The following is a 25,077-nucleotide window of genomic DNA, read 5'->3' as shown; positions in this document are numbered from 1 at the left end:
TCAGCTCACAGGGAGTGACACCAGAGCCTTGTCCTGGCCACCCCCTCAAACAGGGCCTGGCTGTCCCCTCTGGGGTTTGCAGTGTGCCCTCAGCTCACACATCACACAGCTGCCCAGAGAGGAGACCCCAGCCAGGCGCTTCCAGCGGCAGGAACATCCCAGAGCAGCTGAATTATTAAGCAGTGAAGCTCCTTGCTCTGTCTCTCTATTCCCAGCACACACTGTAGCAAGAGCAAAGGCAGGAAGCTCTTGTGAACAGCCAGAAAGTTTTCACAGGGAAAGCTTTATACCAGCAAAATAGCAATTTTCAAGGGGAAAGAATAGCAGCGGTTTTTGTTCCATCTGTTCCACTGCTTACGTGTTTTTGGAAAGAAATGCTTACTAGTAAATGACCAGACAGACAATTCTCTGCTTCCCACTAATCATCCAAACCAGAGGAGGGGAGAAATAAAATGACTGGATGAGGCTGGTTCCCCTGAGGTGGAGTAAATCCAGTCTGAAATACAACTGAAGGCACGTTCCGTGGGGTGCGCTCCTGGCAGCTCAATCGAGTTGTTGTTGTGACAAATAAATGATGGTTTAAGAACCATTGAAATGGCCAGATAAAAGTGTGTTGTCACTTCAGCAGTCAGAAAGAGGTGCCAGTCCTGCTTTAGAGGTTTGACTTAGACTGGGTATATTTAAAAAAAATACATAAAAAGCTTTTTACCCTGTCACTGAGCAAGTCATAATAGCTTTTGACTTCTGTATATTGTGCTTTCTTTTCTCTCAATCCCAGCTAACAAAAAAGGAGGAAGCATTGAAATGGAAATTTTGACTTCTAGCCTAAGCTCCAGTAAAGGAAAATGGCTTTATAGTGAAGTATTAACAGATTAGACAGACAGTATCTTTCTTTCTCTCTCTCCCTTTTGGAGAAGGGAAACATTTCCTGGTTGTTTGTATGGCTTTATCAGCAGTCCAAGATTTTAATCCCATTTCTCTCACTGATGACAAGACTGAGGTTTGGTTGGTCTTTTTTTTTTTTTTTTTCCTCCAAAATTAATTTCTGATTAAATCCTCCCTTCCAAATTCATTTGCTCAGTATGACATTTGGTCAGCTAAACCCTCAGGCTCCTCCCTTCTGGTCCCCCTGTCAGAGTGCCCATTCTTAGGGAAAATGACCTAGAATAATTCTTCATCACATCATTCTTAAGGTCTGCCATCTGGCTGTAAGGAGTTTAAATTCCACAGGTGGCATGGTACAGAAAAATCTCTGGATTTAAGAGCAGCTGGAGGTCTCCCAGCACTCCCTGAGGCATTTTCTTAGGTGCCAAAATATGAACTGAGAACCTCACTTTTAGGCACATAAACATGGGAGCCCTTTCTCAGGCTCTGGAGTCTTAGAGGCTGGGCTGTCATCCTGGGGGTGCCAAGGCAGAGACCTGCACTGGAGGTTGGAACTGGCCCAGCAGAGCCCCTCTGTGTTCTTCTTTTTGCTTTTGTGGGCACCAGCTGCCTCCGCTGTGGTGAACAATACTGGTGTCTTTTGGGCTAGGTGTTCTCCTTGGAGAAGGAGTACTTAAACCTCATCTGAAGACACCTACACATAAAGCAGAGAAGTTCTCAGTTGCAGTTTGGGCCTGATACAAACCCATTTTTAATGGATTTTTTTGGAAAACATCACAGGGGACTTATCAGTGTGATAATTAGATTTTTGCTAGTAACTTTGATCAAAATACTCATTTTTAAATTTTGTTTTTCCCTAGCTTTTTAAGACAGAATAGTTCAGAATTAACTCACTGCCACACTGGGGGCAAAAGTGTCTGTGGCTTACCTGGGTTTCTGCTCTCACCTCCACAGATCCCATATGGAGAAAGACATCTATCACAGGCAGGTAGCAGTTGTGGAGGAGAGCAGCAGGAAAGACTTGTTCCTGGAGATAAAAGAGCAAATGGAACGAGGTGGGATCACCAGGCAGCAGCTTTGAAACAGAACACAATTCAGTTTGAAGGTGTCAGTGGTGAGGAACCTAAGCTGGAATACACAGCCCCACAGGCCCATGCCTGATTTGAGGTGTGGGAAGGGAATGGTGCTGGCAGCCAGGCAGGTGTAGGAACAGGGCCTAGGGTTTGCATTTCAGATCTGCTCTGCAGCCTAGTGAAGGCCTAGGAAAAAGGAGGATGCTCAAAATTCTGCCCAAGATCACACAGCGATGACAGAGCAGAAACAAACTTTTGATCTGCTTTTCTTCTCTTTTCTCTCAGTTTTCTATGTTATTTCTATGTCAATATCAGGAGCTGGTGAAGGAAGCTTTAATGTGGATACATTTCCAATTTCTTTTTTTTTTTCCCATAGGTATTTTCCTATCAGCTCACCCATATCCTGGAGGACAGAGTCAAGAACAAGTAATGTAAGAAGATTCATTTGGCTGATGCCTGAATTTTTTAGCTTTAAAAGGGGCAAACCAGCTTATTGCAAACCATAAACCAGCCTAAATTACTGGATATCTTTCTCTAAGTGATGAAACTGTTCTCACTTGTGTTCATTCCCCCTATACATGAATAGTGTCCTACTTGCCACCAGAGCTGGGGATTCCTGTGGGGTTTTTTGCAGGATCTCATGGACATCTGGAAGTCACAGATACAGTCTCACACATTTATGTTCTTGGGCATACTACTACTACTACTACTAATAATAATAATGACATCATTTTCCTTTTGGTCCTTCCACTCCATGCTGGGGTCCAGCAGTCCAGCTCAGTCCTGTGAGTCCCTTTGGGAAATCAGTGCTTTGGACATCATTGCCATCAGCAAAGGGAGCAAAGAAGGGAAGAAATTCTCCTCTGTGAGGGTGGTGAGGCCATCCCTGGAAGTGTCCAAGGCCAGGCTGGACAGGGCTTGGAGCACCCTGGGATAGTGGGAGGTGTCCCTGCCCATGGCACGGCGTGGAATGGGATGGGCTTTGAGATCCCTTCCAGCCCCAAACCATTCCAGGATTATAAAAGATGCTGTCCCAGAATCAGGACCTGATTGCTTCTGAGCTCTGACCAAGCCTCGCAGTGAGGGAAATCTGCCACTTTCACTCACCAAATGCATCTTTCTCTCCTTTTTTCCCAGGCTCAACAGCTTACTGGACATCATAGTGTCCATGTCTGTTTTGGTTGGCTACTCCATCACCACAGCAAGCTTTGTGCTCTACATGGTCAAGGAGCACCAAACCAAAGCCAAGCAGCTGCAGCACATTTCAGGCATTGGGATGACAACCTACTGGGTGACCAACTTGGTTTATGATCTGGTAAATAATTCACATTCCTAAATGCACCGGGGGGAGCATTACACAGCACGGGGGGGAAAAAAGTTCTTTATTTAAAGTTCTTCTTATTGCTACCAAGAGTGTTGTGTAGTAATTGTTCTCCAAGGCACTGGGGACGATCAAATGTGAACTGCAGCACCGGATTCTGCTAAGCAAAGGCATTCCTGCTCTCTGGAGTGTGTGTAAAACACCCAGCACATTCATACAGGAGCAGCACAGAACAGGCTGCAGCTTGATTTCCATCCCAGCACCCAGCTGCTGCTCTGACAGCTTGCAGGGGTGGATCTGCTGTCGCCCAGGCTCCACAAATCTGCGGTGAGGCTTTGGGGCTCGAGGCTACAGCCAGTCTGGGAAGCCTGGCTGGGACAGCAGCAGGCATCCCACAGCTGACACAGCCCTGCTGGGCAAAAACCCATCTCTGGCTTGAATGCTGTCTGTAAGAGTCTATGTTATAAAGTTTTTAAGCCAAGGAAAGCTACAAATGCAGCCTTGCAGGACCTGAGCAGTTCCTTTTCGCAGTGCTGCATAGATGGACCTTGTTGAGCTCCCAGCACTGTGCTGCATTCCCTGCCATAGGTGTGTCCTTGTTCCTCCTGAAGTTAAGTTTCCTCCTGGTGCAGAGGGTTCATGGCACTGTTGGAAAGCATTGCTGGGCCAAGGGGAAAAATGTTTGTAGTGTCTGTAGGCTGAAGTGCTTTGTGTCTTCTGTGGTGCAGGGTGTCAGACCCTCACACAGGGAATGGGCAGTGCAGCCAAGCTCAGCTCCTGAGCCTGGGCATTGCCAGCTGGGGTGCAGTGGTGACCAGCTCCCCCATCCCACAAATTTCTGCTGATGCAGGTCTGCAAGTGCCTAAAATCCCTGTGATTCCATCGCTTCCTGAAACCAGGAAATCTTCAAGAGCATTTAGGTGACCTGGCCCTCTTCGGTGCAGGGAGGACCAAGGGCTGGAATCCCATGGAAGTGCCTACCTTGAGGGGCTGATGAGTGCAGGCAGCAGCACAAGGATCCCCTGCCCTGCTGGGGGAATGGAAGGGGTCCCAAGGCAGCAGCACAAGGATCCCCTGCCATGCTGGGGGAATGGAAGGGGTCCCAAGGCAGCAGCACAAGGATTCCTGCCCTGCAGGGGGAATGGAAGGGGTCCCAAGCAGCAGCACAAGGATCCCCTCCCCTGCTGGGGGAATGGAAGGGGTCCCAAGGCAGCAGCACAAGGATCCCCTCCCCTGCTGGGGGAATGGAAGGGGTCCCAAGGCAGCAGCACAAGGATCCCCTGCCCTGCTGGGGGAATGGAAGGGGTCCCAAGGCAGCAGCACAAGGATTCCTGCCCTGCTGGGGGAATGGAAGGGGTCCCAAGCAGCAGCACAAGGATCCCCTCCCCTGCTGGGGGAATGGAAGGGGTCCCAAGGCAGCAGCACAAGGATCCCCTCCCCTGCTGGGGGAATGGAAGGGGTCCCAAGGCAGCAGCACAAGGATCCCCTGCCCTGCTGGGGGAATGGAAGGGGTCCCAAGGCAGCAGCACAAGGATTCCTGCCCTGCTGGGGGAATGGAAGGGGTCCCAAGGCAGCAGCACAAGGATTCCCTGCCCTGCAGGAGGAATGGAAGGGGTCCCAAGGCAGCAGCACAAGGATCCCCTGCCCTGCAGGGAGAATGGAAGGGGTCCCAAGGCAGCAGCACAAGGATCCCCTGCCCTGCTGGGGGAATGGAAGGGGTCCCAAGGCAGCAGCACAAGGATCCCCTGCCCTGCAGGGGGAATGGAAGGGGTCCCAAGGCAGCAGCACAAGGATTCCTGCCCTGCAGGGGGAATGGAAGGGGTCCCAAGGCAGCAGCACAAGGATTCCTGCCCTGCAGGAGGAATGGAAGGGGTCCCAAGGCAGCAGTACAAGGATTCCTCCCCTGCTGGGGGAATGGAAGGGGTCCCAAGGCAGCAGCACAAGGATCCCCTGCCCTGCTGGGGGAATGGAAGGGGTCCCAAGGCAGCAGCACAAGGATTCCTGCCCTGCAGGGGGAATGGAAGGGGTCCCAAGGCAGCAGCACAAGGATCCCCTGCCCTGCTGGGGGAATGGAAGGGGTCCCAAGGCAGCAGCACAAGGATCCCCTGCTCTGCTGGGGGAATGGAAGGGGTCCCAAGGCAGCAGCACAAGGATCCCCTCCCCTGCTGGGGGAATGGAAGGGGTCCCAAGGCAGCAGCACAAGGATTCCTGCCCTGCTGGGGGAATGGAAGGGGTCCCAAGACAGCAGCACAAGGATCCCCTGCTCTGCTGGGGGAATGGAAGGGGTCCCAAGGCAGCAGCACAAGGATCCCCTGCCCTGCAGGGGGAATGGAAGGGGTCCCAAGGCAGCAGCACAAGGGGATCCCCTGCTCTGCTGGGGGAATGGAAGGGGTCCCAAGCAGCAGCACAAGGATCCCCTCCCCTGCTGGGGGAATGGAAGGGGTCCCAAGACAGCAGCACAAGGATTCCTGCCCTGCAGGGGGAATGGAAGGGGTCCCAAGGCAGCAGCACAAGGATCCCCTGCCCTGCTGGGGGAATGGAAGGGGTCCCAAGGCAGCAGCACAAGGATTCCTTCCCTGCTGGGGGAATGGAAGGGGTCCCAAGGCAGCAGCACAAGGATTCCCTGCCCTGCTGGGGGAATGGAAGGGGTCCCAAGGCAGCATGGCCCCAGCCTGGCTCGGCAGTGCACGGCAGGGAGGGTGGAGCCGGTCTGTGCCTGCCTGCCTGCTCCGGGCCGTCGCTCCAGCACCGCATATTTGTAAATCTGCCTGTGGAAAAATCCCCGGAGTCCTTGCACAGTCGGTATTCAGTGGGCTGAAACTAATCCAGCGCTCTCGGCAACTTGATATTTCTCAGTGAATCCCTGCCAGTAAATTCTGCTAAATCCCAAAGAGAGGGAGCTCTCCAGGCAGACATTTGGTAGGTCTCTGGCTTGACTCAATACTATAAAGAGTAGATTTACAGGGCACAATGAAGTGGTCTGACTGCAAGGCTAACAGAAAACCCAAAGGGGTATTTTTCATTCACAACCTTTTTTTAAGGTACTTTCTGCCCACGCTCCTCAATGCTGAGGCTTTGCCTATTCAAAGAGGCTTTGTGGCAATTCATCTGCAATTCATCTGGGGAGAATTGAGAGCCCTCCTGTGTTTGGTTTCCCTAGAAAAACCATTCCCTTAGAAAAACCAAACCAAGCTGCATTTGTGGGACCAGATTCAGTCCTGCCATTGTTTCTTCTGTTTGGTTGTAGGAAGGTGTTTCAGAACTGTTGCCCTAGTAACACCTTTTTAATATCATTTTGCAGGTACTTTTTATGGTCCCCATTGGACTCTCAGTAGGAGTTATTTCAGCCTTCCAGATCCCAGCTTTCTGCAACAACAGTAACTTAGTGGCAGTATTTCTTCTGCTGTTACTCTTTGGGTAAGTGTGGAGCTTAGTTATTTAAATATCACTGCACAGGATAAGGAACTGGATCTTGCAGGCTGCTGCAGTCTGAGATCCAGGGGGGAATACATGGGCTTTTTTCTTCAATATGCACTTCACAAACTGTAACTAAGTTGCACCTTCCAGGAGCAAGGAGGTGAAGCACTGTTGTCATGCCTGCTTTATTCATAGCAATCCCTACATGAGATCCAGAAATATTCAAGGTCCCAGAAACAGCCCAAGCTATAAGCAAATGCTTGCTGACCTCTTGCAAAGTTCAAGAGCATTTTAATATCAGAGAGCCAAATAAACAGCAGTAGCACAATTCTGGAAAACTTAGGCAAACTCTCCTTGGCTTTGAATCCTCCAGGCCCAGTCTCTTTGTTTTCAGGTGGGGTTCCATGTTCAAAGTATGTATCATAAACCTTTTCTCCAAGTTCTAACAGACACAAAGGCATTTTTCCTTTCTTTAAGTTCTGTAATGTGGAAATGTAGTTACATGCCAAAACAGAGCTGTTGTGTTCCAGCTCTGGGGGTGTTCAAAGCCAGGTTGGACAGGGCTTGGAGCAACCTGATCTAGTGGCAGGTGTCCCTGCTCATGGCAGGGGGTGGAATCGGATGGGCTTTAAGCTCTCTTCCAACTCAAACCATCCAACGATTCTGTGTTGTTTGATGTCTTCAGTGGTTTGTTTTCAAAGTAGCCTTTGAGTTACCATGGTTTTCTCTGCACTGTTGGTATTTATAGATATGCATCATTTTCCTGGATGTACCTGCTGGCTGGGCTTTTCAAGGAAACAGGGATGGCCTTCATTGTTTATGTCTGTGTCAACCTGTTCTTCGGCATCAACACCATTATCACTCACTCTGTTGTGTTCCTGCTCTCCCAGGAAAAGGCCACGGACCAGGTAGGAGCCCCACAAGTACTGACCCTGTGGTGACACTGCAGGAGGCTTCTTGTGGGCTTGGTGGCTTTGATCAGGTCCATAGCAGCTGGACACAGTCCCAGGATTTCATGGAGTTCCCTACAGACAGGACATGAGTCACATGGGTCTTGCTTGTCTGTAAATCTGCACCCCCAGCTAAGGAGATGATGGTGACAGAGGGGAGGACATGAAAAGAAAGGGTGAAAACTGAGGACTCTTTTTATAACCATCCTGGTGATGGAAGATGGAGGGAGGAGGTGGTGAAGATGCTTGATAAGAAGTTGTTGATGGACACTTCAAACCATTGCTGAGTTCTTGCAGCATGAGCTGTGGGGAGTGACAACTGAATGTCACTGCCCCGAGTCGGACATGTGCTGCAGTTAACCCAGCACCAGCTGTCTGTCATTTCAGACTGTAATGCAGTCATCCTCTCCCTGCAAGGATGAAAAACAACCCAGAGACAGTGATGATTCCCTAAAGTACAGCCCTCTCTTAAACTGAGATCTCCCTGGGATAAAATGCACACCTTACACTTAGATTTCTCTTTTTACGGAGGGCAATTACAATAGCTGGGTTGGAATTTTTTCTCTCTATCTGGACAGAGTTTGTTCAGCAACCCCTTGGATTTTAGGGAGATGCAATTATGATCACCTTTCATCCCTCTGTGGCCCAGTGGCAGGGAGTCAGTTCCCTTCCTTGCTAATTTAGTGCCTCTCCAGTTTGCTTTGTGCACTAATCCTTTCTTCTGCTAGAAATGTACCAGAGTTCTTCACTGTGAGACTGCACTGGGCTGTTCTGCTGTGAATTAGCTGGAAAAGCCCTTCTATGTCTAGAAAAGCCAGATCTTTTGGTTTATGGAGATGTTTGTCCAAGGAAAACAGACAGGGCAGTGCTCCAGGGGAGCAGGCTGTGCTGGACAGATTAGGGGGGCACAGTGGCAGGACTCAGCTCTGGCTCATGGGTGGGTTCTGGGTGCTGGAGCAGCAGCAGGGACCATCCTGGGAACTGGCTGCTGTTTGCTGTGGGTGATCACAACCTCAGAGCTGCTTGTTGACTTTTATGACCTTGTGCCTGTGAAATGAGCTGTCTGCAGAGCTCTTTGCTCTCAATTTATCTCTGCTGAGACACAGGCAAATCCCAGTGTAATTGTTACACTTCAGTTCCACAGTAAAACCTATGAATTTATTCCATGAATAAAAGCAGTGACTGCCTGTGCTGCTCTTTGTTTTTTTTTTCCAGGGCTTGCGTGATCTTGCTGAAAATTTAAGGCATGTGTTCCTTCTGTTCCCACAATTCTGCTTTGGCTATGGCTTGATTGAACTGTCTCAGGATCAGGCACTGCTGGGCTTCTTAAGAGCCTATGGAGTGGACTACCCTGACAAAACCTTCGAGCTGGACAAGACCACGTCCAAGCTGCTGGCCATGTTCATCCAGGGCACCGTGTTCTTTGCCATTCGACTCACAGTTCATGACAGGATGGTTCAGAGAGTCTGGAACAACATCCTGGAGTAAGTAACATCTGCAGCCTCCCTGGAAATAGCCCCAGCCGCAGCTCTGTGGTTTCATTCTGGGCTCCTGCACCATCACTGGCAATTATGCAGCCCATAAATTTCCAGGACAATTTGTGAATGTGGAGTGAGTTTTCTCTGGCAGAAGTCCTGGTAATTAGAATATTAACTAACAGAGGTGTAGTTTACAGAGTCCCCTGGTAGTTGGTGTTGGCTGGCATTGCAGCCCTGGGCTCGGGGTTTGGTGGGTGGATGCTCAGCTGTTGGTGAGGGCAGTCATTCCACTGACAACCTCCTCTGTTTGGCTCTCCCCATCTCCTCTGCCCTGGGTGCACACAGAGAGGAGTGAGAACATTCCTGTCACCTGCATGAGGAGCCTGTCCACAAGGCAGGACCTGCTCCAGCCCAGAATATCTGCTGAAAAACACAGGCAGGGAGAGAACACTGGCTGGAGCAAATACCAGGAGAGAATAGAAACTGTATATCTGAGTATTGTGTGCATGCCCTGGGATCTCACTGGGAGGCTCCCTGGGATCTGTCCCAGCTGCTGGCTGGTGCTGGAGGATAAGTTTCTCTCTGCCCTCCCCCAGGTTCCTGTTCGACAGAGTCCATGGCAAAGCCTCCCTTCTGCCCCCCGCGGCCGTAGAGGATGGGGATGTCCAGGCTGAGAGGAGCCGGGTGGAGTCTGGCAAAGCTGACTTCGACGTGGTGCAGCTCCAGAACCTCACCAAGATCTACCACCTCCCTCACAAGCGCATCACAGCAGTGAAGAACATCAGCCTAGGGATCCCTGCTGGGGAGGTGAGTGAGGGAGAAGGCTGCGAGCACCTTCCCGTGTCACTGCCATCTTCTGTAGTGGTTTGTTCTGCTCTGCCCTCTTCCTTTCTTTGCCTCATTTATTGATTCTTGGGGTTACAGCAGTCACAAAAGGCTCCTGGTAGATTGGGGACATCAAGTGACAATTTGAAGGCCCTAGAAGGAGGGAAAATGGATGGGAATTGATGGAGCTCTATATTCAGAGCAAACTGTCTGCATGCTCTGTTTGTACAGTGCAGTCCTGGGGGGGTCACTGGGGATCACCAGGTGGTAAATGAAGACAGCAGAATGTGTCCAGCTGAAATGATTCACCTGAACTGCATGGGAGATGGTGAGTCAGGCTTATCTGCTTGTGTTATCCCATCCCAGGGGAAGACAAATCACTTCAGCTGAACACAAACTTTCATTAATCAGGACCTAAAATTAACTCCAAAGGAAAAAAACCCACTTTGGTCGTGTCAATGCAGTTGCCTTCCTGGGAAGTGAAAAGACAGGAGCACACAGAGCACCTCTGAGATCCAGAGGAAACTGGAGAGCAGATTTTACCTCAGGCTGTGCACCTGACTTGTGGGGAAGCTTGGAATTAATCCTCGGCACCTGGTTTATTTTAATTGCCTGGGTCCCACTGAGATGAAAGGACAGTATCCTCACATGGACACTGCTATTCTTTATGGCTGAGGATTTTTATAAGCCAGGACTGGCACTGAGTGACTTCTAGCAAAATTCACCTTGTTGCTGGTGGGATTCAGGGTGCCATTGCCCACCTGTAAGCAGAAGGTGTGGCCCTGCACTGCAGACTGTGCACAGATCCTGTTCCTGTATGCACCAAGGTGGGGAAGAGCCATGGGTTGCTGTGCATCCCCAGCACAGGAGGACTTTCACATCAGCTGGTCTGTACTAATGATGGCCAAATAACAGTAATTATCAGCACAATGGAGATGGCTGATGCAACACACAACTGCCTATATCCAACCTTAGCAATAAAATGTGGATTTTACCAAGACATACTGGAACTACAATACAGGAAGACAATTCCTCATCTTCTTAAGGTAGTTCTTTGGTGATACTATGTGACAAAAACCTTGTGTTGATCAAGGTTTTAACCAGTGCCAGCCCAAACCTCACTCACCCCATTCCCAGGAGCAGCTCTGTCCCTGTCAAGGGGAGGCTTGGCACAGATGAGCTGATTGGGATTTGGCCTGAGCTCCTGCAGAAATGCACCTCGCAGTAAAAGGGTTGATTCTACTGAGTGGAATCCTTGATTCTTCACCATATTAAACGAGTGGTGCTAATATAAGCTGGAGTATATTGCATCATAAACAACCTCCATTATAACACTGGGGTGCTCTGAGTTCCTCTGGCAATTCATCTTGCTCAAGGGGCTGGAGAAAGAAGGGGCAAGGTGCACTGAGCACCCATCTCAGAGCAATATTTCTGCACTACAAATACGGCAGGTTTACATTTTGACTTTTCTTTCCCAGTGCTTTGGCTTGCTTGGTGTGAATGGAGCTGGAAAGACAACAATCTTTAAGATGCTGACAGGGGATATTGGAGCATCCAGCGGAAGGCTGCGGGTCCAGGATCATTCTGGGTATGGAGGATATGATTTCTGGGGAAGCAAATCAACCTGAGAGCAGTTTTTAAGGCTGGATGGCAAAGGAAAAGCAATGTAAAAGTCTGAAATAAACCACTCAAACCAGAGCAAAAGTAAATAAGCCAGGGAATTCATCCTTTGAAGGTGGCATGGTTGCATTTTGCTGCTCAGAGGTGTTTGTTCCACTTCAGCCCATTGCAAATGGAATCAGGCTCAAGATCCTCAACAGTGTGATCCCACTTCTAAGCCAGACCTGGAGACCAGCAGGGCTCACCTCAAAGCTTTCTTTAACAGGTGTAGGCTTGGTGGCAGCTGTGCCACCTGAGGTGCTGCCAGTAACTGGAGAGCTACATACTGGACACGCAGCCTCTGCAGAACTGGGGCCCTGGAAGCTGGAGCTCTGCAGATCCACTGCATTTCCTTCAAGGGTTGGGGAGGGTGGTAGGGAGTAGGAGAAAGGGGTTTTTCTCCCTCCTGTTTGATTCCAGAGTGTGCTGGCAGTTCAGTGTGTTTACAGTGATGTGCAACCTCCTTACACAGGTCCTTGAATGACATCAGTGAGGCCCACTGGTCACTCTTTGGCTACTGTCCTCAAGAAGATGCCTTGGATGACCTGCTGACCGTGGAAGAGCACATGTATTACTATGCTCGGCTGCACGGCATCCCGGAGGGGGACATCAAGGGAGTGAGTAACAAGGGGTTTGACTTGCAGCATTTTTGTCATTTGGAGCCTTTAAATTAGTCTTTCAGTAGATACATGTGTGGTAATCCACGGCCTGGATGTGTTGTGGAAGCAGAACTCTTGCTCCCTAGGTTGTACTCCAGCTCCTCCACCGGCTGAACCTGATGGCCTACAAGGACAGAGTCACCTCTATGTGCAGCTATGGCACCAACAGGAAATTGTCAACTGCTCTGGCTCTCATTGGCAATCCATCCATTCTGCTGCTGGTGAGAAATGGGGTCTTGTTGAGGGACGAGGAGCAGGTCCCTGGGCTGGCAGGAGAACTTGGACAGTCTCACAAAACCACCTCAGGCACAGTTTAAGGGACACTCCCCATGTGCTCATGCTTGGCCTGAACACAGAAACCATCACAGGAGAGTTCCAGCAAACACTTGTCTTTTCTTTGAGGGCATAAGAGAATGGCAAGTCTTTCAGTTTCTCTGGCAGCATCTCCCAGAAGTCAAAAATAGACCATATATTTGCCAATTAAACTCTCCTAGTTCCCAGCTCTGTCTTGTTTTTTTTATTTCTATCAACTTACTTTCACAGCCTTGCAAGAAAAACAGCAGCCAAGGCTCCAAAACTGTAGGAGAGCAAAGGGGCCACTCTCCTCAGGATTAGAATGTGACTGCTTTTTTAGGTTTGGCTTCCTGTCTTGTCTTTCACTCTAAATTTCTAGTTCTTCCATGGGCTTACCCCATTGGTAAAACTTACCTTTTTTTGCAGTTTTCCCACTTGCTGTGTACTGAATGTGTGCAGACCTCTGTGAGCAGGATTCCCAATATTAAGTTGGATACCTTGTGGACATAAATATCCCTTGTCCCAACTTCTATTGAGCCCAGCACTGCTGCCTTTACTTCTGACCACCTGCCAGTGCTCCTGCTGCTCTGTGAGATAAAAAAAATCTCAATAAAAATAGGAGGGGGGAATTCCCTCTGGTACTAACTGCTGCCTGAGCCCAGGGTTGTTTACTTTTTGAGTGCAAATTTCCATCCAGTCCTGTCTTTCCCCATAGGATGAGCCAAGCTCTGGAATGGACCCGAATGCCAAACGCCACCTTTGGAAAATCATCAGTGAGGAAGTGCAGAACAAATGCTCAGTGATACTCACGTCCCACAGGTAGGGCTGGGCTGCTCTGCCTCCCTTTTTGGGGTCAGCAGAAGTGTGGAGAGACCCATCCCTCACTGGTCCTTGCACAGTTTCAGAGCACCAAGCTGTGACAGGTTTGGGGGTTTGCTGTGGCTGAATGTGGTGTCCACAGACACCCACTTTAGGGAAGATCAGTGGTGTTCTCCAGTCACTTAACCATATTTTTATACCTTCTCAATGACTTACTAGAGTTTCTTGGTTGGTTTTGCAGCATGGAGGAATGTGAAGCCCTCTGTACCAGGCTGGCCATCATGGTGAACGGGAGTTTCCAGTGCATTGGCTCTTTGCAGCACATCAAGAGCAGGTCAGTAAAATGAACCTATTTCACTTTTACTGAACAGCCTCTGGAGTTACTGACCTACAGCTCTGAGTGCTCAGAACATGAGACCTGTGTTACCAAAACAATGACTTTTCCTGGTTCATGTCCCTTATACACACACACCACTGAAATTCTGTGTTAACTAATGCACTTTCTACTCCCTCACAGCCTGTCTTCCCAGAATGTGTCCCCCAAAGTAATCTGTTCACTGCTGCAAATGAGAAATGCGTATTAGGGTTCAGCTCTGGTTCTATTAGTTATAACAATCGCTCAGCTTCTTACTAAGTTTCACTCCAGGTTAACAACCCTGACCCCATTCAAGCTGCACCGTGCCTGGATTAGATTTCCCCAAAGAGGCTGTGCAGCACTCTCAAAGGCGTTTCTTCATCTGTTTTTCTCTTTTCTACAGTGTAATTGTGATTTTCTTTTTCCCCTAGATTTGGAAGAGGATTCACTGTGAAGATGCACTTAAACAGCAGCACAGTTTGCACTGAGAAGCTGACAGAGTTCATGAAGTCACACTTCCCAAATACATGCCTGAAGGTAAGCAAGGCAAATGCTTTCAGGAGAGGCTTTCAAAATCCCTTCAAACTGACCAAGAAGATGCTTGCAAGGTAGACGTCTTGTGACATACTGTGCACGTAGATCTGAGCTCTCAGAGCCACTTGTCACTGCTTTCAGCAACATTTTCCGAGGGCTGGAGCACTCCAGTTCCTGGTGGCTGAAGTAACATCGGCCAAACAGCTGCAGTGACCCTGTAAGGCAGCTGTTAGGTGACCCTCTGCCCTGGGAATGCCCTTCCCACTGAAGCCTGGAATGGATGGAAACCCCCTTTAGGTTCAGTGGGTATTGAGATGCTTCCAGTACTTCCAGTAACTGAGTAATTGTAAAACCAGAGGAACTGAGTCACAAATCCCATCCATTGGCTGTAACCCAATCTCTGCATGAATCAAAACTGCACGCCTGGAGCTGGAAAATGCTATGGCCACCCTGGAGCCTCCAGCCTTGCAGTTTAGTTGTGCTCCCCCAGTAACAAACCCCACAAGAACTCCCAGTGTGGAAACACTGGTCACTACCAGACAGTAACATTCAGAAGACACCACAGCCTGCCCCTTCATCCTCCTGCGGCCCAGCTGTTGGATCTGTTGGCTCTTGGCTTCCCCCCACCACTCCTGTTCCCACAGGATCAGCATTTCAGGATGGTGGAGTACCACGTCCCGGTCTCTGCAGGAGGGGTAGCGAATATATTTGATCTCCTGGAAGGCAGCAAAGCAGCCTTCAACATCAGGCACTTCTCTGTGAGTCAGACAACGTTGGAGGAGGTAAGGAATTAAAATGTGAGGCCATCCACATAAAACTGCTAACAGGGGAGCAGAATGATGGTTACACATAATGGACTGCTGCACACAATAGACTACAGTTTGAAAGGGATTTCCATCTATATTCCTCCTGGGGGTACTTTATCAGCACTGCTGCCTCCAGGTACCTCTGCTGGTGCTAGGGAAACACACACAGAAAGCTGCCTGGAGCATAAAGGATCTGTTCTTCCCTCTGTCACTGCTGATTTCAGGAGCCTCCTGGGTGTGGGTGAAGGGCAGGACTATGAATCACCCCCAAGTCCAGGGCTAGGCCTTCCACTGGTACTGAAAATATGCCTAAAATCACTTTTCGGGTTGGAAGTTCATTTAGCATTAATCCAAACTTAGCTTTGGGGTTCATTCCATTTTCCCTTGGAAGAACATTTCGAATGGCAACAAAATCTCGTAGGGAGCACATCAGCTGAAGGGACTGGCACAAGGACTGTCCAGAAGAAATCACCCCGTTGAGCATCAGCACCTGGAATATTAGGTTTGTCGCAGACAGAGGAGCAGAGCTGCAGCCCTGTAGTGCTATGGATTGTGACACAGCAGTCTGGGAGGGGATTTCCTCAGTGCTGCTCCAGTAAGGGCCAGTGGCTGGGAAACAGGCAGGCAAGGCTCAGGAAGCCCCAGCTCAAATTCTGTGGGAGGACAGCTTGGCTCTGTGAATATGCAAATGTGATTGCAGGGAGTGTTCTGGTAAGAGTCCTTTCTGTATTCATTAGCTGCTCTTGAAAGGAAGGCTGTTACGTGTGATTTTATACACCTCTCTCTACACTCTGCAGTTGTGCGTGCACAGATGTCAGTTGCACAGAGACAGATGGGTTTATGAAGTAATCATGGGACTGTATTACAGTGTGATTGAAACGAGCCACTGCATGGGCACTGCCTCTCTGGCTCCTGGGGAGCCTGAGCTGCAGGACAGTGAGGTTCCACGCAGGAATGTCTGCCTTTGGATCCTGGGTGGCGGTTCCGCCGCACGGGAGCGCGCATCCATTTATTTACATGAGCCCATAGAAGCCCAACAATTTGCAATTCTCAAATTCAGTGTGAATCCATCCCCGAGCGAGCTCTCCAGGCTCACAGTCAAATGAACAGTTACGCCGTTTTTATATTCATTCGTGCCATGTATTATTTATGCTGTCACATACTGAGTGTTTTCCTTTAAACTTGCAGGTTTTCATCAACTTTGCTAAAGATCAAGCAGATCCTGATGGTGCGGACGCAGGCCCTGATGTGACACTGGACAGCTCTGACACAAGTAGCCAGGCTAGCACCATAAGCTCCATCTATTGAAGGGATCCACCCACACGGGATCATAGAAGCTGGGGAAAAGACCTGACAGCCCCTCCAACCCTGTTTTAAGTGATTTTAGGGTGATGGGGATAAGCAGTCCCATTTTCTTAAAGTACTATGTTTTTTGAAATGCGCTTAATTAATGTCACTAGGAACATGGTAGGTGTTTGAGACTGGCACTTGGTTACAAATCAGATTGGTCTTTCCACAGGTTCTTTCTCCCCCACCCCCAATTCTTGTTTTATGATCACTGCAATGGCTGTGAGGATTTAGCCAGCACCACCTGCTGCTCGTGGCTGTTTGCTCACAGCAGACAGCCGTGATGGAGCAGAGGAGCTGTGGGCAGTGCAGGGTGTCTGACCACAAAGCAGCCCCACGGCCACAGAGGAAAGCCCACGCTCCACTCCCCGCTCAGCAGCAGACTTCCTGGGTGACTGAGTCAAAGTGGCTCTGTTTTGACAGGCTCCCCCTGGGGAAATGGGGCTCATGGCCTTGCCCTCCTCACAGGGGGGTTGTGAGGATGCAGGTGTTACGTACTGACAGTGGCAAAGGCCGTCTTTGGTAATGACACAGAGCATATCTGGTTATGTCAGCACAAATACAACTATTTTATAAGTTAGTGCTTCCAGTGGTTTTGGTTTGTTCCTGCAGCTTATTCCAGCTCTGTGTAACTCCTCGAGTGAGTCCTCTGGTCCCAGGCAGTTCCTGGCTCTTGGTACCCAGTGGAAGATGATTCCCCCACGAGCCCCTTCCTCCTTCTGGCTGGCGTTCAGGGCTGCTCTGGAACAGCCGAGGAGTGGTACAGGGCAGGTCTGTTGGCTGAATGCTCTGACAGAAAGAAGCTCTTTGCTTCATAAGATTCTATTTCCCTGAGCACAGTAGAAGCAAGGAGCATCCCCCTTGCTCATAAACCCTCCATCTCCAGCAGCTTTGCCTCTCTGTGTCCTCTCCAGTGACCTCCCTCCTCAACCCAATGTGCTGGCTGCCCCTTGACTCTGGAGCTGTGTTTTCCCACATAACAAGGCATCATTAGCTCCTGCTTCAAAGACTCTGCCTGCTGGCTTTAAAGGAGTGCTCTGCCCACTTCTGAGAGCAGCCACCAGCAGCTGGGTTCAGCACACCACCACACACATCCCGCTCTCTTCCCCCAGAATGATTAATAGATAGAATAGTTTAATATGATTCTTTATTATATGTATCAGCATAAGGCCCCAAAGACTTGGGTTTGGGTCAGGGCATTGATGTACCTTCAAGCACAAAATGAACTGAAACTCTGAGCTCAATAAACTTGCTGTTGCTGGTAAAAAAGATTGCAGATAAAGCCTTACCTTGTGAGACCTGGGGTGGCCCATACAACTTACCTGGGTTCACCCACACAATTCCAGCCAGGTGGTTTCTTTTTACTTTTGTTTTGTTTTGTTTTTGTTTTCTTCCCCCATACTAATTTGAGTCAAAGGAACCTTTGATGAAAGCTGTAAGGACACATCTTTGTTATCCTGACCATGAGTTTGACTAATTCAGCTCCTCTGTGATGCCAAGGTTTGCTGTGATAATTGTGCAAGGAGTAGGTACTTTGTAAAATCCCAAACACCCTTGATATTCAGTGGGATACTGAAGTTCAAGGTTTAGCTGCTGCAAGGAGGTCATGTCCTTTCCTTGGTCTTGGTGTAAACTTCTTACTGATAGCAGGAGGAGTTTTATTATGCATTGAAAGTATTATCGAGCTTTGAATTATGCCTCAACCTGCTGACTGTAATTAAAACTGGGATTCAGCTTCTTTCCAGAATGCATTTGACACCTGCAGTTTATAAGTGACTGAAAAAGCTGCCCAGACATCCATTGTAGCTTCTATTATTATGTCTCCAGCTCTGCAAAAGCTCTTTTTTCTCATTTTCGTTGCACATCTTACACAGATCACAGTATAAAATTAAGCTTTTCTCTAATGGAGGGCTTGTGCTCCCTGCAAAGGACTCGGAGCATGAATGCCAATGATTTAAATGCAGCCTTGTAATACCAATCAGAGTATTATTTTATTATGTCGATGGCTTTGCAACTGCCAGTGAAAGATGGATCTCCAGACTCTGTCCAGATGTACTTTACATGTAATTGAGGGAGACTGATACAAAACTATTCTTTTGTCCCTTTAGAGCCTACTAATCAAACAGGAGAAAAAAAAAAAAAAAAAAGGAAGTGATTCATTGGAATACTTCAGCAAGTTGCAATTTAATTGTGCAAAATAGAGTTTTGAGGAGAAAAAAAGCCAAAAGCATCCTTTGAATTCCCACCCAATTCTGGCATTAATAGAAACATCTGCTCCATGTGAAATGTGTCACGGCCGTGATCTGCGCTCCCCGTTCTCACTGGCAGGTAAAAATAAACCATCTGCTCTTGCAATCAAGTCTGTGGGTATTGGTCCAAGCAAGCCAGAGTTTATATACCGGGGGAATTTAACTGAGGCCCGTGGAGAAGCAGTTACATCCGTCTGGGGGCTGGAAGCATCTGGCAGGGAGGTTGTATATAACGTCACCAGGGGCTGAATTACCATTCACGCCACTTTACAAACATTCCCTGCCGAGCCTCAGATCCATCCTGTCCCTTTCGGAGGTAGGACACGCTCCAAGCTCAATTCCAAGGCAAAACCCTTGGAAGCCAGCACTCTCCTGCCTCTGAACATCGGCTCCATGCCTCCCATCACCTCTCTGTCTCCCTGAGAAGGTTCCAGGGGTGGCCGGGAATGCCGAGCGCTGACTGAGAAACCACTGATGAGAATCAGAAAGGCTTTGAGCAGCAGGGTCTACAAGGATGGGTGTCATACTGGGTGTCCCCCACTGCCAGCCCTCTCTGAATCCCTTCAGAAATTTTGGCTTTACATGACTCTGCTTCCAAAATGAGCCACCAGGCTGCCTCCTTCCTCTGGCCTGAGCAGGGAGCTGAGATTGCTGCCCTGGAGCGCTGCGTACATCACCTCTCCAGGAGCCAGAGATGAGTGCTGCAGTCCAGGGGAAACAAGCTGTTCATCTTCCTCCTTTATGCAGCATCACATCAGTCACCCCAGCATCCCCCGAGGAGGCAGCAGTGCCAGGGTGCGCCCCCCCAGCCGGTCACACATCCCCGGGGCGTTCACTGGAAGCGGCCTCACCCCGGCTTCATTTAAAATGCATTTACACAAGGGAGAGGCAGTGCAGTCTCTAAGCAGGGCCGGAGCCAGGGAGTCAAGGAGGAATTGCAGAATTGGTTCTGTGCATTGCCAGGCTGATTGAAGTCAGGTTTGTAATTTGAGTTGTGGACTTGGAGACAATGATTCAAATCTCCATCCTGGCTCTCCTTCATTTCTCACTTTGTGCTGTTGATGAGAGCACGGTGCTGCTCCAGCCTGATCCTCACTTAGCTCCACTCTTGGTGCAAATAGCCACTGAAGGCTGGTTTGGCAAGGTCAGAAAGGGTCTGGCAGGAGCTGGGGAAAACTGTTCAGAGGAGCCAGCGTTAAGTAAAATATTGTAAATATAAATTCAAGGTGTCTAATGGGATTTTTTAGTCCTTTCATGAGAGCTGGAGTGGTTTTGTTACTGGGTCAGTTCAGAAAACATGTTTACAGCTCAGATGAACACATCCAGGTAAACAAAATTTAGTGACTACTGAAGCTTAGGGGCTGGTGGTGCTCAAAGACCTGCAGCCTGTGAGGAGTCACTCCTGGGATCCAGAATTCGTGGGATCCATCCTCATAACAGGCTCAGTATGGGGCTTAGCCTGTTGTAGAAGCTTCAGCTTCCTTCCATTGCTGCAGTTTCACTGAAGTTGCTGTGAGGCTTTTTGGCTTTTTACAAGCCAAGAAAAATATCTGTCTCTTCAGTTAATAGTGGAAGGGTTATTTTGTGAGCTGGTGGAGAAAGAAAAATGGGTTTTGGATGGCAACCGCACATAGCATGATTTTACTCTTTTTTTTTTCTTTTGTGGAAAACAGCTGTGATCTTGCATACTCTAACAAAGTATCAACAGCATATAAAAAAGTGAGCACAACACAGAAAAGCAGCAGTGGGGAATGACAAAAAAAATTGAATTCACCAGAATTATTATTCCATGTCAGTATTAAAATAAAAAAAATCACTCTAATTAATTTAGTTGTTCAGGGAGAGGATGGAAAGAAGGAAGATGGAACTGAAATAATAAGAATAACATTAGTAAGGGACACAGCCAGCTCTTGCTGTTGGCTCTGCTGGTCATGCTACTCACATATACAGCACAGGGAAGGAGGGAGCATGATGGGGAGCAGAATGGCAAGTGCAGCCCATTTTGGGCCAGACCTGACTCCTCAAAGTATCTGCAGAATGCACAAGATCACCCCAGGGAGTATCAGAGTTCTGGGGCTGGAGGCTGCCCCTTGCCATGGTACAATCCTGCAGCACCTGGATGGTGACACATGCCAGGATGGAAGAGTCCCACTGGTTGAGTTTGGGATGAAGGACACAGATCCTTGTGCCTGCAACCCACGGAGCAACACTAGGAACCAGTTCCCTCTCCCAGGTGCTCTTCCTGGGGGATGCAGCCCACACTTCATTGCTCATTGCTGCTGGAAGACCCTTCTGGGAACAAGACATCCATGAGGAAGAGCAATCCTGAGGACCCCATGCTGGGGGTGACACAAGGAAATGGCAGCGCTCCCATGAGCTGTAAGGCTCAAAGCAGCAGCCCCACTGCTGAGAGTGACGTGGAGGTGCTTTGGTTTTAAGCAGTGAGGCTTTCACTACACCAGCAAGTTGGGTAGAAACGAAGCATCTCTTGGAAAGAGTTCGGGTCTTCACTGACTTCACTGACAAAGAAAAAAAAAACAAAGAACGGCCATGACAATTTATGGTAACGCACATGAGATGAAATCCAGGTGAAGAGAGGGTGATATTTGAGGCTCTTACCTCCATTAGCAGGTCAAGGTGAACTCTCAGCCCTCTACTCTCCATGTCCTGGTTGTCAGAGGAAGGGATTTTGCCCAGCCCTCTGCTTGAGTGTGCACTGCCTATTTCCCGGCCAAAGATGAACAAATGGAAGCACATCTAGCATGTGACAGGGAGGAGGAAGCGGGATGATCTGCCTCTCCATAACCAGACCCAGCTGGGTTATTCCTGCACAAGACAGCAATGAATTTAAGTTAAAATGATACCAACCAGATTGAAATGCAATTAAAGGAGTCCCCTTAGGGTTGTGCATCCAATTAGGAGCATACCTTTAATTACAGCAATGCAGTTCTAAAGAGACATGTGCTGAGAGGGGCAGCAGCACAGAGCTGAAGCCTGGCTGGTGACCCATATCCATGAGGTCCCAGAGGAGGTACACGTGGGTTTGCATCACCAACAGTGGCCTGCTCCTCTCCTGGGAAAAAGCCCCCACAGGGTGGCCCAGCCTGGCCTGGGAGCAAGGCAGAGGAGAAACACATGAACCTTTTTCAGCTTTGTAAGAGCAATTTTCTCCAACGAATGGTTGCTGGAAAACAATCAAGATCCAAGTACTTCTAAAAGGTAATAGATTTTCCACACTTTTTTGTACATGACATTTCCCTCTTGCAGTGCCAGAATGTACCCTGCCTCCATGAACTGTGAAAGTTAAAGCAACAGAGTTGACTTTGATAAGAAAACTCATTAAAAAATTAGCAATGCAAACATTAGGAATTGCTAGAAACACCAGAGCACTTCTAGCTGTCCCTTGACCATCTCTGTGGAGTTACTTGAGGTAAAAGATCTTTAACCTCGAGCATAATGTCATCCCCAAAGCAGCCTGCTGTGAGTCTGGAGTATGGCCCTTGGTCTGGAGCCTTAGCTGAAGTCCCTGTCGAAGCCTGTAGTCAGGCTGCTCTGGACAGCAGCAGGCTGTGCAACCACGCCTTGCTCCCCCAGATTCTTATTTAAAATCCTGTCAAAGAGAGAAAATAAAGTTGAAGGAGACTCTCCTTTGCCCATTGTACCACGAAGCCTGAGGGCTGGCATGTGTTGATAAGCCAGGTACCCCGTTTTAATGTAAACTCACATCACCTTGCACCACATGGAGCCCTGGGATCAATTCTGAGAGGTGCGCAGAAGCGCTGCTTCATCCATCTTCACGGGCTCCTCCTCAGGTGTTTCTTTAAGTACCTTCGATGCCAGTAAAACGAGCAAAAGTTGAGAGCATAGGCTTAATCAGATTAACAATTATAATCATTCCCATCCATCACTGCAAAGCAGCTGCAGTGCCACTGAATCCGTTCTGCTCCAGGAACCCGGGGAATCGGAGCCGTACCTGATTAGCCAGGCAAGGGCAGCTCTGGGCTTGCCATAAAGAGGAAGACAGCCATTGCTCAGCCTGACTCCTTTATTCATTTTTTTATGAGCCTCCAGAGAGCCTTCAGAAATTACTAAAGCCTCTCTGAGAGGCGCAGTGCCACAAAGGGAGCGATTCCTCCTGGGCTGGCACTCATGCTGCGATAACGCCCTGTGAGAACATACCGGGGCACGGGCAGTGAGGCCTCTCCTCCCACCTGCTTTCTGCAATTCAGCATTTGACCATCCTCCTTACAGACCCAGCAAGGGGCTTTTCCCCCCACAATCAGCTCTTTGCCACACACGGGTGATGGCAGCAAAGGCAAAGCCGGGATGTTTGTTATCAACCACCCTGGCCGCCCGTTTGAGGGACCCTCCTGCTCCTCAGGGTTGGGTTATAAACTGGGATGTGTGAAGTCAGGCAGGATTAGGGAATAACATGGCATTTCAGCAGTGGGGACATTCACTGGGAGGATTTGGGCTGAAGACCAGGCAGTGTACAAGCATGTGCAACCTTTAAAGGTCCTACAGCTAGGGCTGGGCCCCCAGAGGATGGATGCTCCATGCCTGCTGCCCTGCCTTTCCTGACAGTGGAGGCAGCAGAGCAGAGGGATGCAGCTTCAGACCGAGTTCACATTTCAACCATTCCAGGAATCCCGTGTGCCAGAACCACATAACTCTGCTGGCCTACAGGAAAATGTCAGTCCTGGGTGAATGTCAGTGACCTGTGAGAACAAGAAACCTTCACAGCTCCCTTGGAGAGTCTTGCTGTTGTAAGGGGTCATTTTTCCACTGTGAATATCCTACGAGGGGTGATTTCAGGGCTTGAAATCAGCTCATATATGATGCTAATATAGTGCCCCTGTGAATAATATAGCACCACTTCTCCCAGCAAGTGAAATGGAGAGGCAAGCGTCCCCTCTGGACTGCTAAATTCCTGTATTAGTCACCAGCCTCATCCCGATAAATCAAAGCTGCTGTGTTGTACTTCCCTCCCAGCCCCTTTGGCATTCTTGAGCTCTGGCTCAAGCAGGAATTACAGGGTGAGCTGGCTTGGGCTGTGTAAGGGAGCACTCCAGCCTATGTGATTATACAAGTCCTTGAAATCACCTTAGGATGTGGGAAGCTGTTTTCCCATCCACCCAGGCAGAAGTGCTCAGCACCCATCTAGTGAAAACAGGAGGGTCTGTGCCAGGGCTTTCCCACCCCCACGGGCCTGCTTGCAGAGTGGGGCAGGAAAAAGGTGCCTATCCAAAGGGTTTGGATGGCTCAGGGCTGCGGAGTCCCAGCGGCAGCATGGGGCACTGTGGGTGCAGGGCTGGGGATGTGCTCTGGCTCTGGGAGGGCAGAGGAGCTCACAAAACATCCTGCTTCCCTCAGGTGCATCAAGAGGAGGGATTGCAGCAAAACCAGAGCACAAAAACAGGGGTTGTGCTTACAGCGTGGTACCTTTGAGTGACAGACCCTGATAACCCAGAGGGGAGGGTGTGATGGTGTCATCCACTGTCATGGTTTGGCTCTCTTCCCCGCAGAGGCTGGAGGAGCCAGACCTGCACCCAGGACAGAGGGAAACAGCCCCCGTGGCTCACGGGTCAGACCTCTGTTTCTTCTGGAAGTTTATGGCAATCCTATTTGTGGATTAAAATGCAGCTGCCGAGGCTGCTGGCACAGGATTTACAACGTGGCCTCAAAATACGGGAGAAATGGAAAGCTGAACTCTCCTCTGATGTTTGCAAGTGTAAACTGCAGACCTGGGCTGAACACACTGTAAATAAGGATGATTAATCATCAGCTAAGTGCCGTGCAGTTGCTGTTATTTACTATAACAACATAAATCATCAGGAGCTTCTATCAGGTTAATTTGGATTTAGTATGGATTAGTATGGAAAAAATAATATCCTCACCTATTTACAGAATACATAACTTCACTTGTAAACACATACAGATGTGCTGTGGCTTTTGTTCCTTAGTTTCCTCCAGCCAGGATGCAAGTCAGGAAAGCGCTCTGGGAGCTCTCCACGTGAGGGACTGCCAACAGTTCAGGCCAAGCTGCAGCCCAACAAAATCTGTCTTGTGCTGACACAGTAAATCAGCACCGAGGGGGAAAGCAAGACTGCGAGGTCTTGGACCTGTTCTGCCACCCCCAGCCCTCCCTCCAGCCCCAGTGCAGAGCACTTCCCAGCTACTGCATTGCATCCATGGATCTCTGCAGTAACTCCACAGGTTTCCTTGGTTTTTTATCTGCAGCTCAACTCTGGCTTTCACATTTAAAAAGCACCAGGCATTGCTTTTGTGGGATGCTGCAGCCTGCCGCTCCTCCCTTCGGAAGGAAGGCTTAGCAGGGAAGGAGCATTTCATTTTAAATTAAGGGAGCATTACCCACATATTTCATATTTTCCAGAAATGCCAGCTG

At 49.1% G+C, this 25,077-nt stretch overlaps 1 protein-coding gene across 1 annotated transcript in view; it reads left to right on the top strand.

Moving 5' to 3' along the window:
• ABCA12 (ATP binding cassette subfamily A member 12) overlaps positions 1–18,781 on the top strand; it is an 87,090-nt gene extending 68,309 nt beyond the window's left edge. Inside the window, exons 42-55 of the mRNA XM_068196540.1 lie at positions 2,335–2,389; positions 3,096–3,273; positions 6,581–6,696; positions 7,445–7,604; positions 8,862–9,130; positions 9,721–9,931; positions 11,428–11,537; positions 12,081–12,225; positions 12,354–12,488; positions 13,277–13,380; positions 13,622–13,714; positions 14,167–14,272; positions 14,914–15,051; positions 16,264–18,781. Coding sequence (XP_068052641.1) covers positions 2,335–2,389; positions 3,096–3,273; positions 6,581–6,696; positions 7,445–7,604; positions 8,862–9,130; positions 9,721–9,931; positions 11,428–11,537; positions 12,081–12,225; positions 12,354–12,488; positions 13,277–13,380; positions 13,622–13,714; positions 14,167–14,272; positions 14,914–15,051; positions 16,264–16,383 — 1,940 coding nt within the window. The 3' untranslated portion in view covers positions 16,384–18,781. The remainder of the gene's footprint in view (positions 1–2,334; positions 2,390–3,095; positions 3,274–6,580; positions 6,697–7,444; positions 7,605–8,861; positions 9,131–9,720; positions 9,932–11,427; positions 11,538–12,080; positions 12,226–12,353; positions 12,489–13,276; positions 13,381–13,621; positions 13,715–14,166; positions 14,273–14,913; positions 15,052–16,263) is intronic.
• The last annotated feature ends 6,296 nt before the right edge of the window (positions 18,782–25,077 follow it).

The sequence above is a fragment of the Anomalospiza imberbis genome, chromosome 7, assembly GCF_031753505.1.
Source record: "Anomalospiza imberbis isolate Cuckoo-Finch-1a 21T00152 chromosome 7, ASM3175350v1, whole genome shotgun sequence".
NCBI lineage: Eukaryota > Metazoa > Chordata > Aves > Passeriformes > Viduidae > Anomalospiza > Anomalospiza imberbis.
This window is presented reverse-complemented; position numbering and strand designations above follow the sequence as displayed.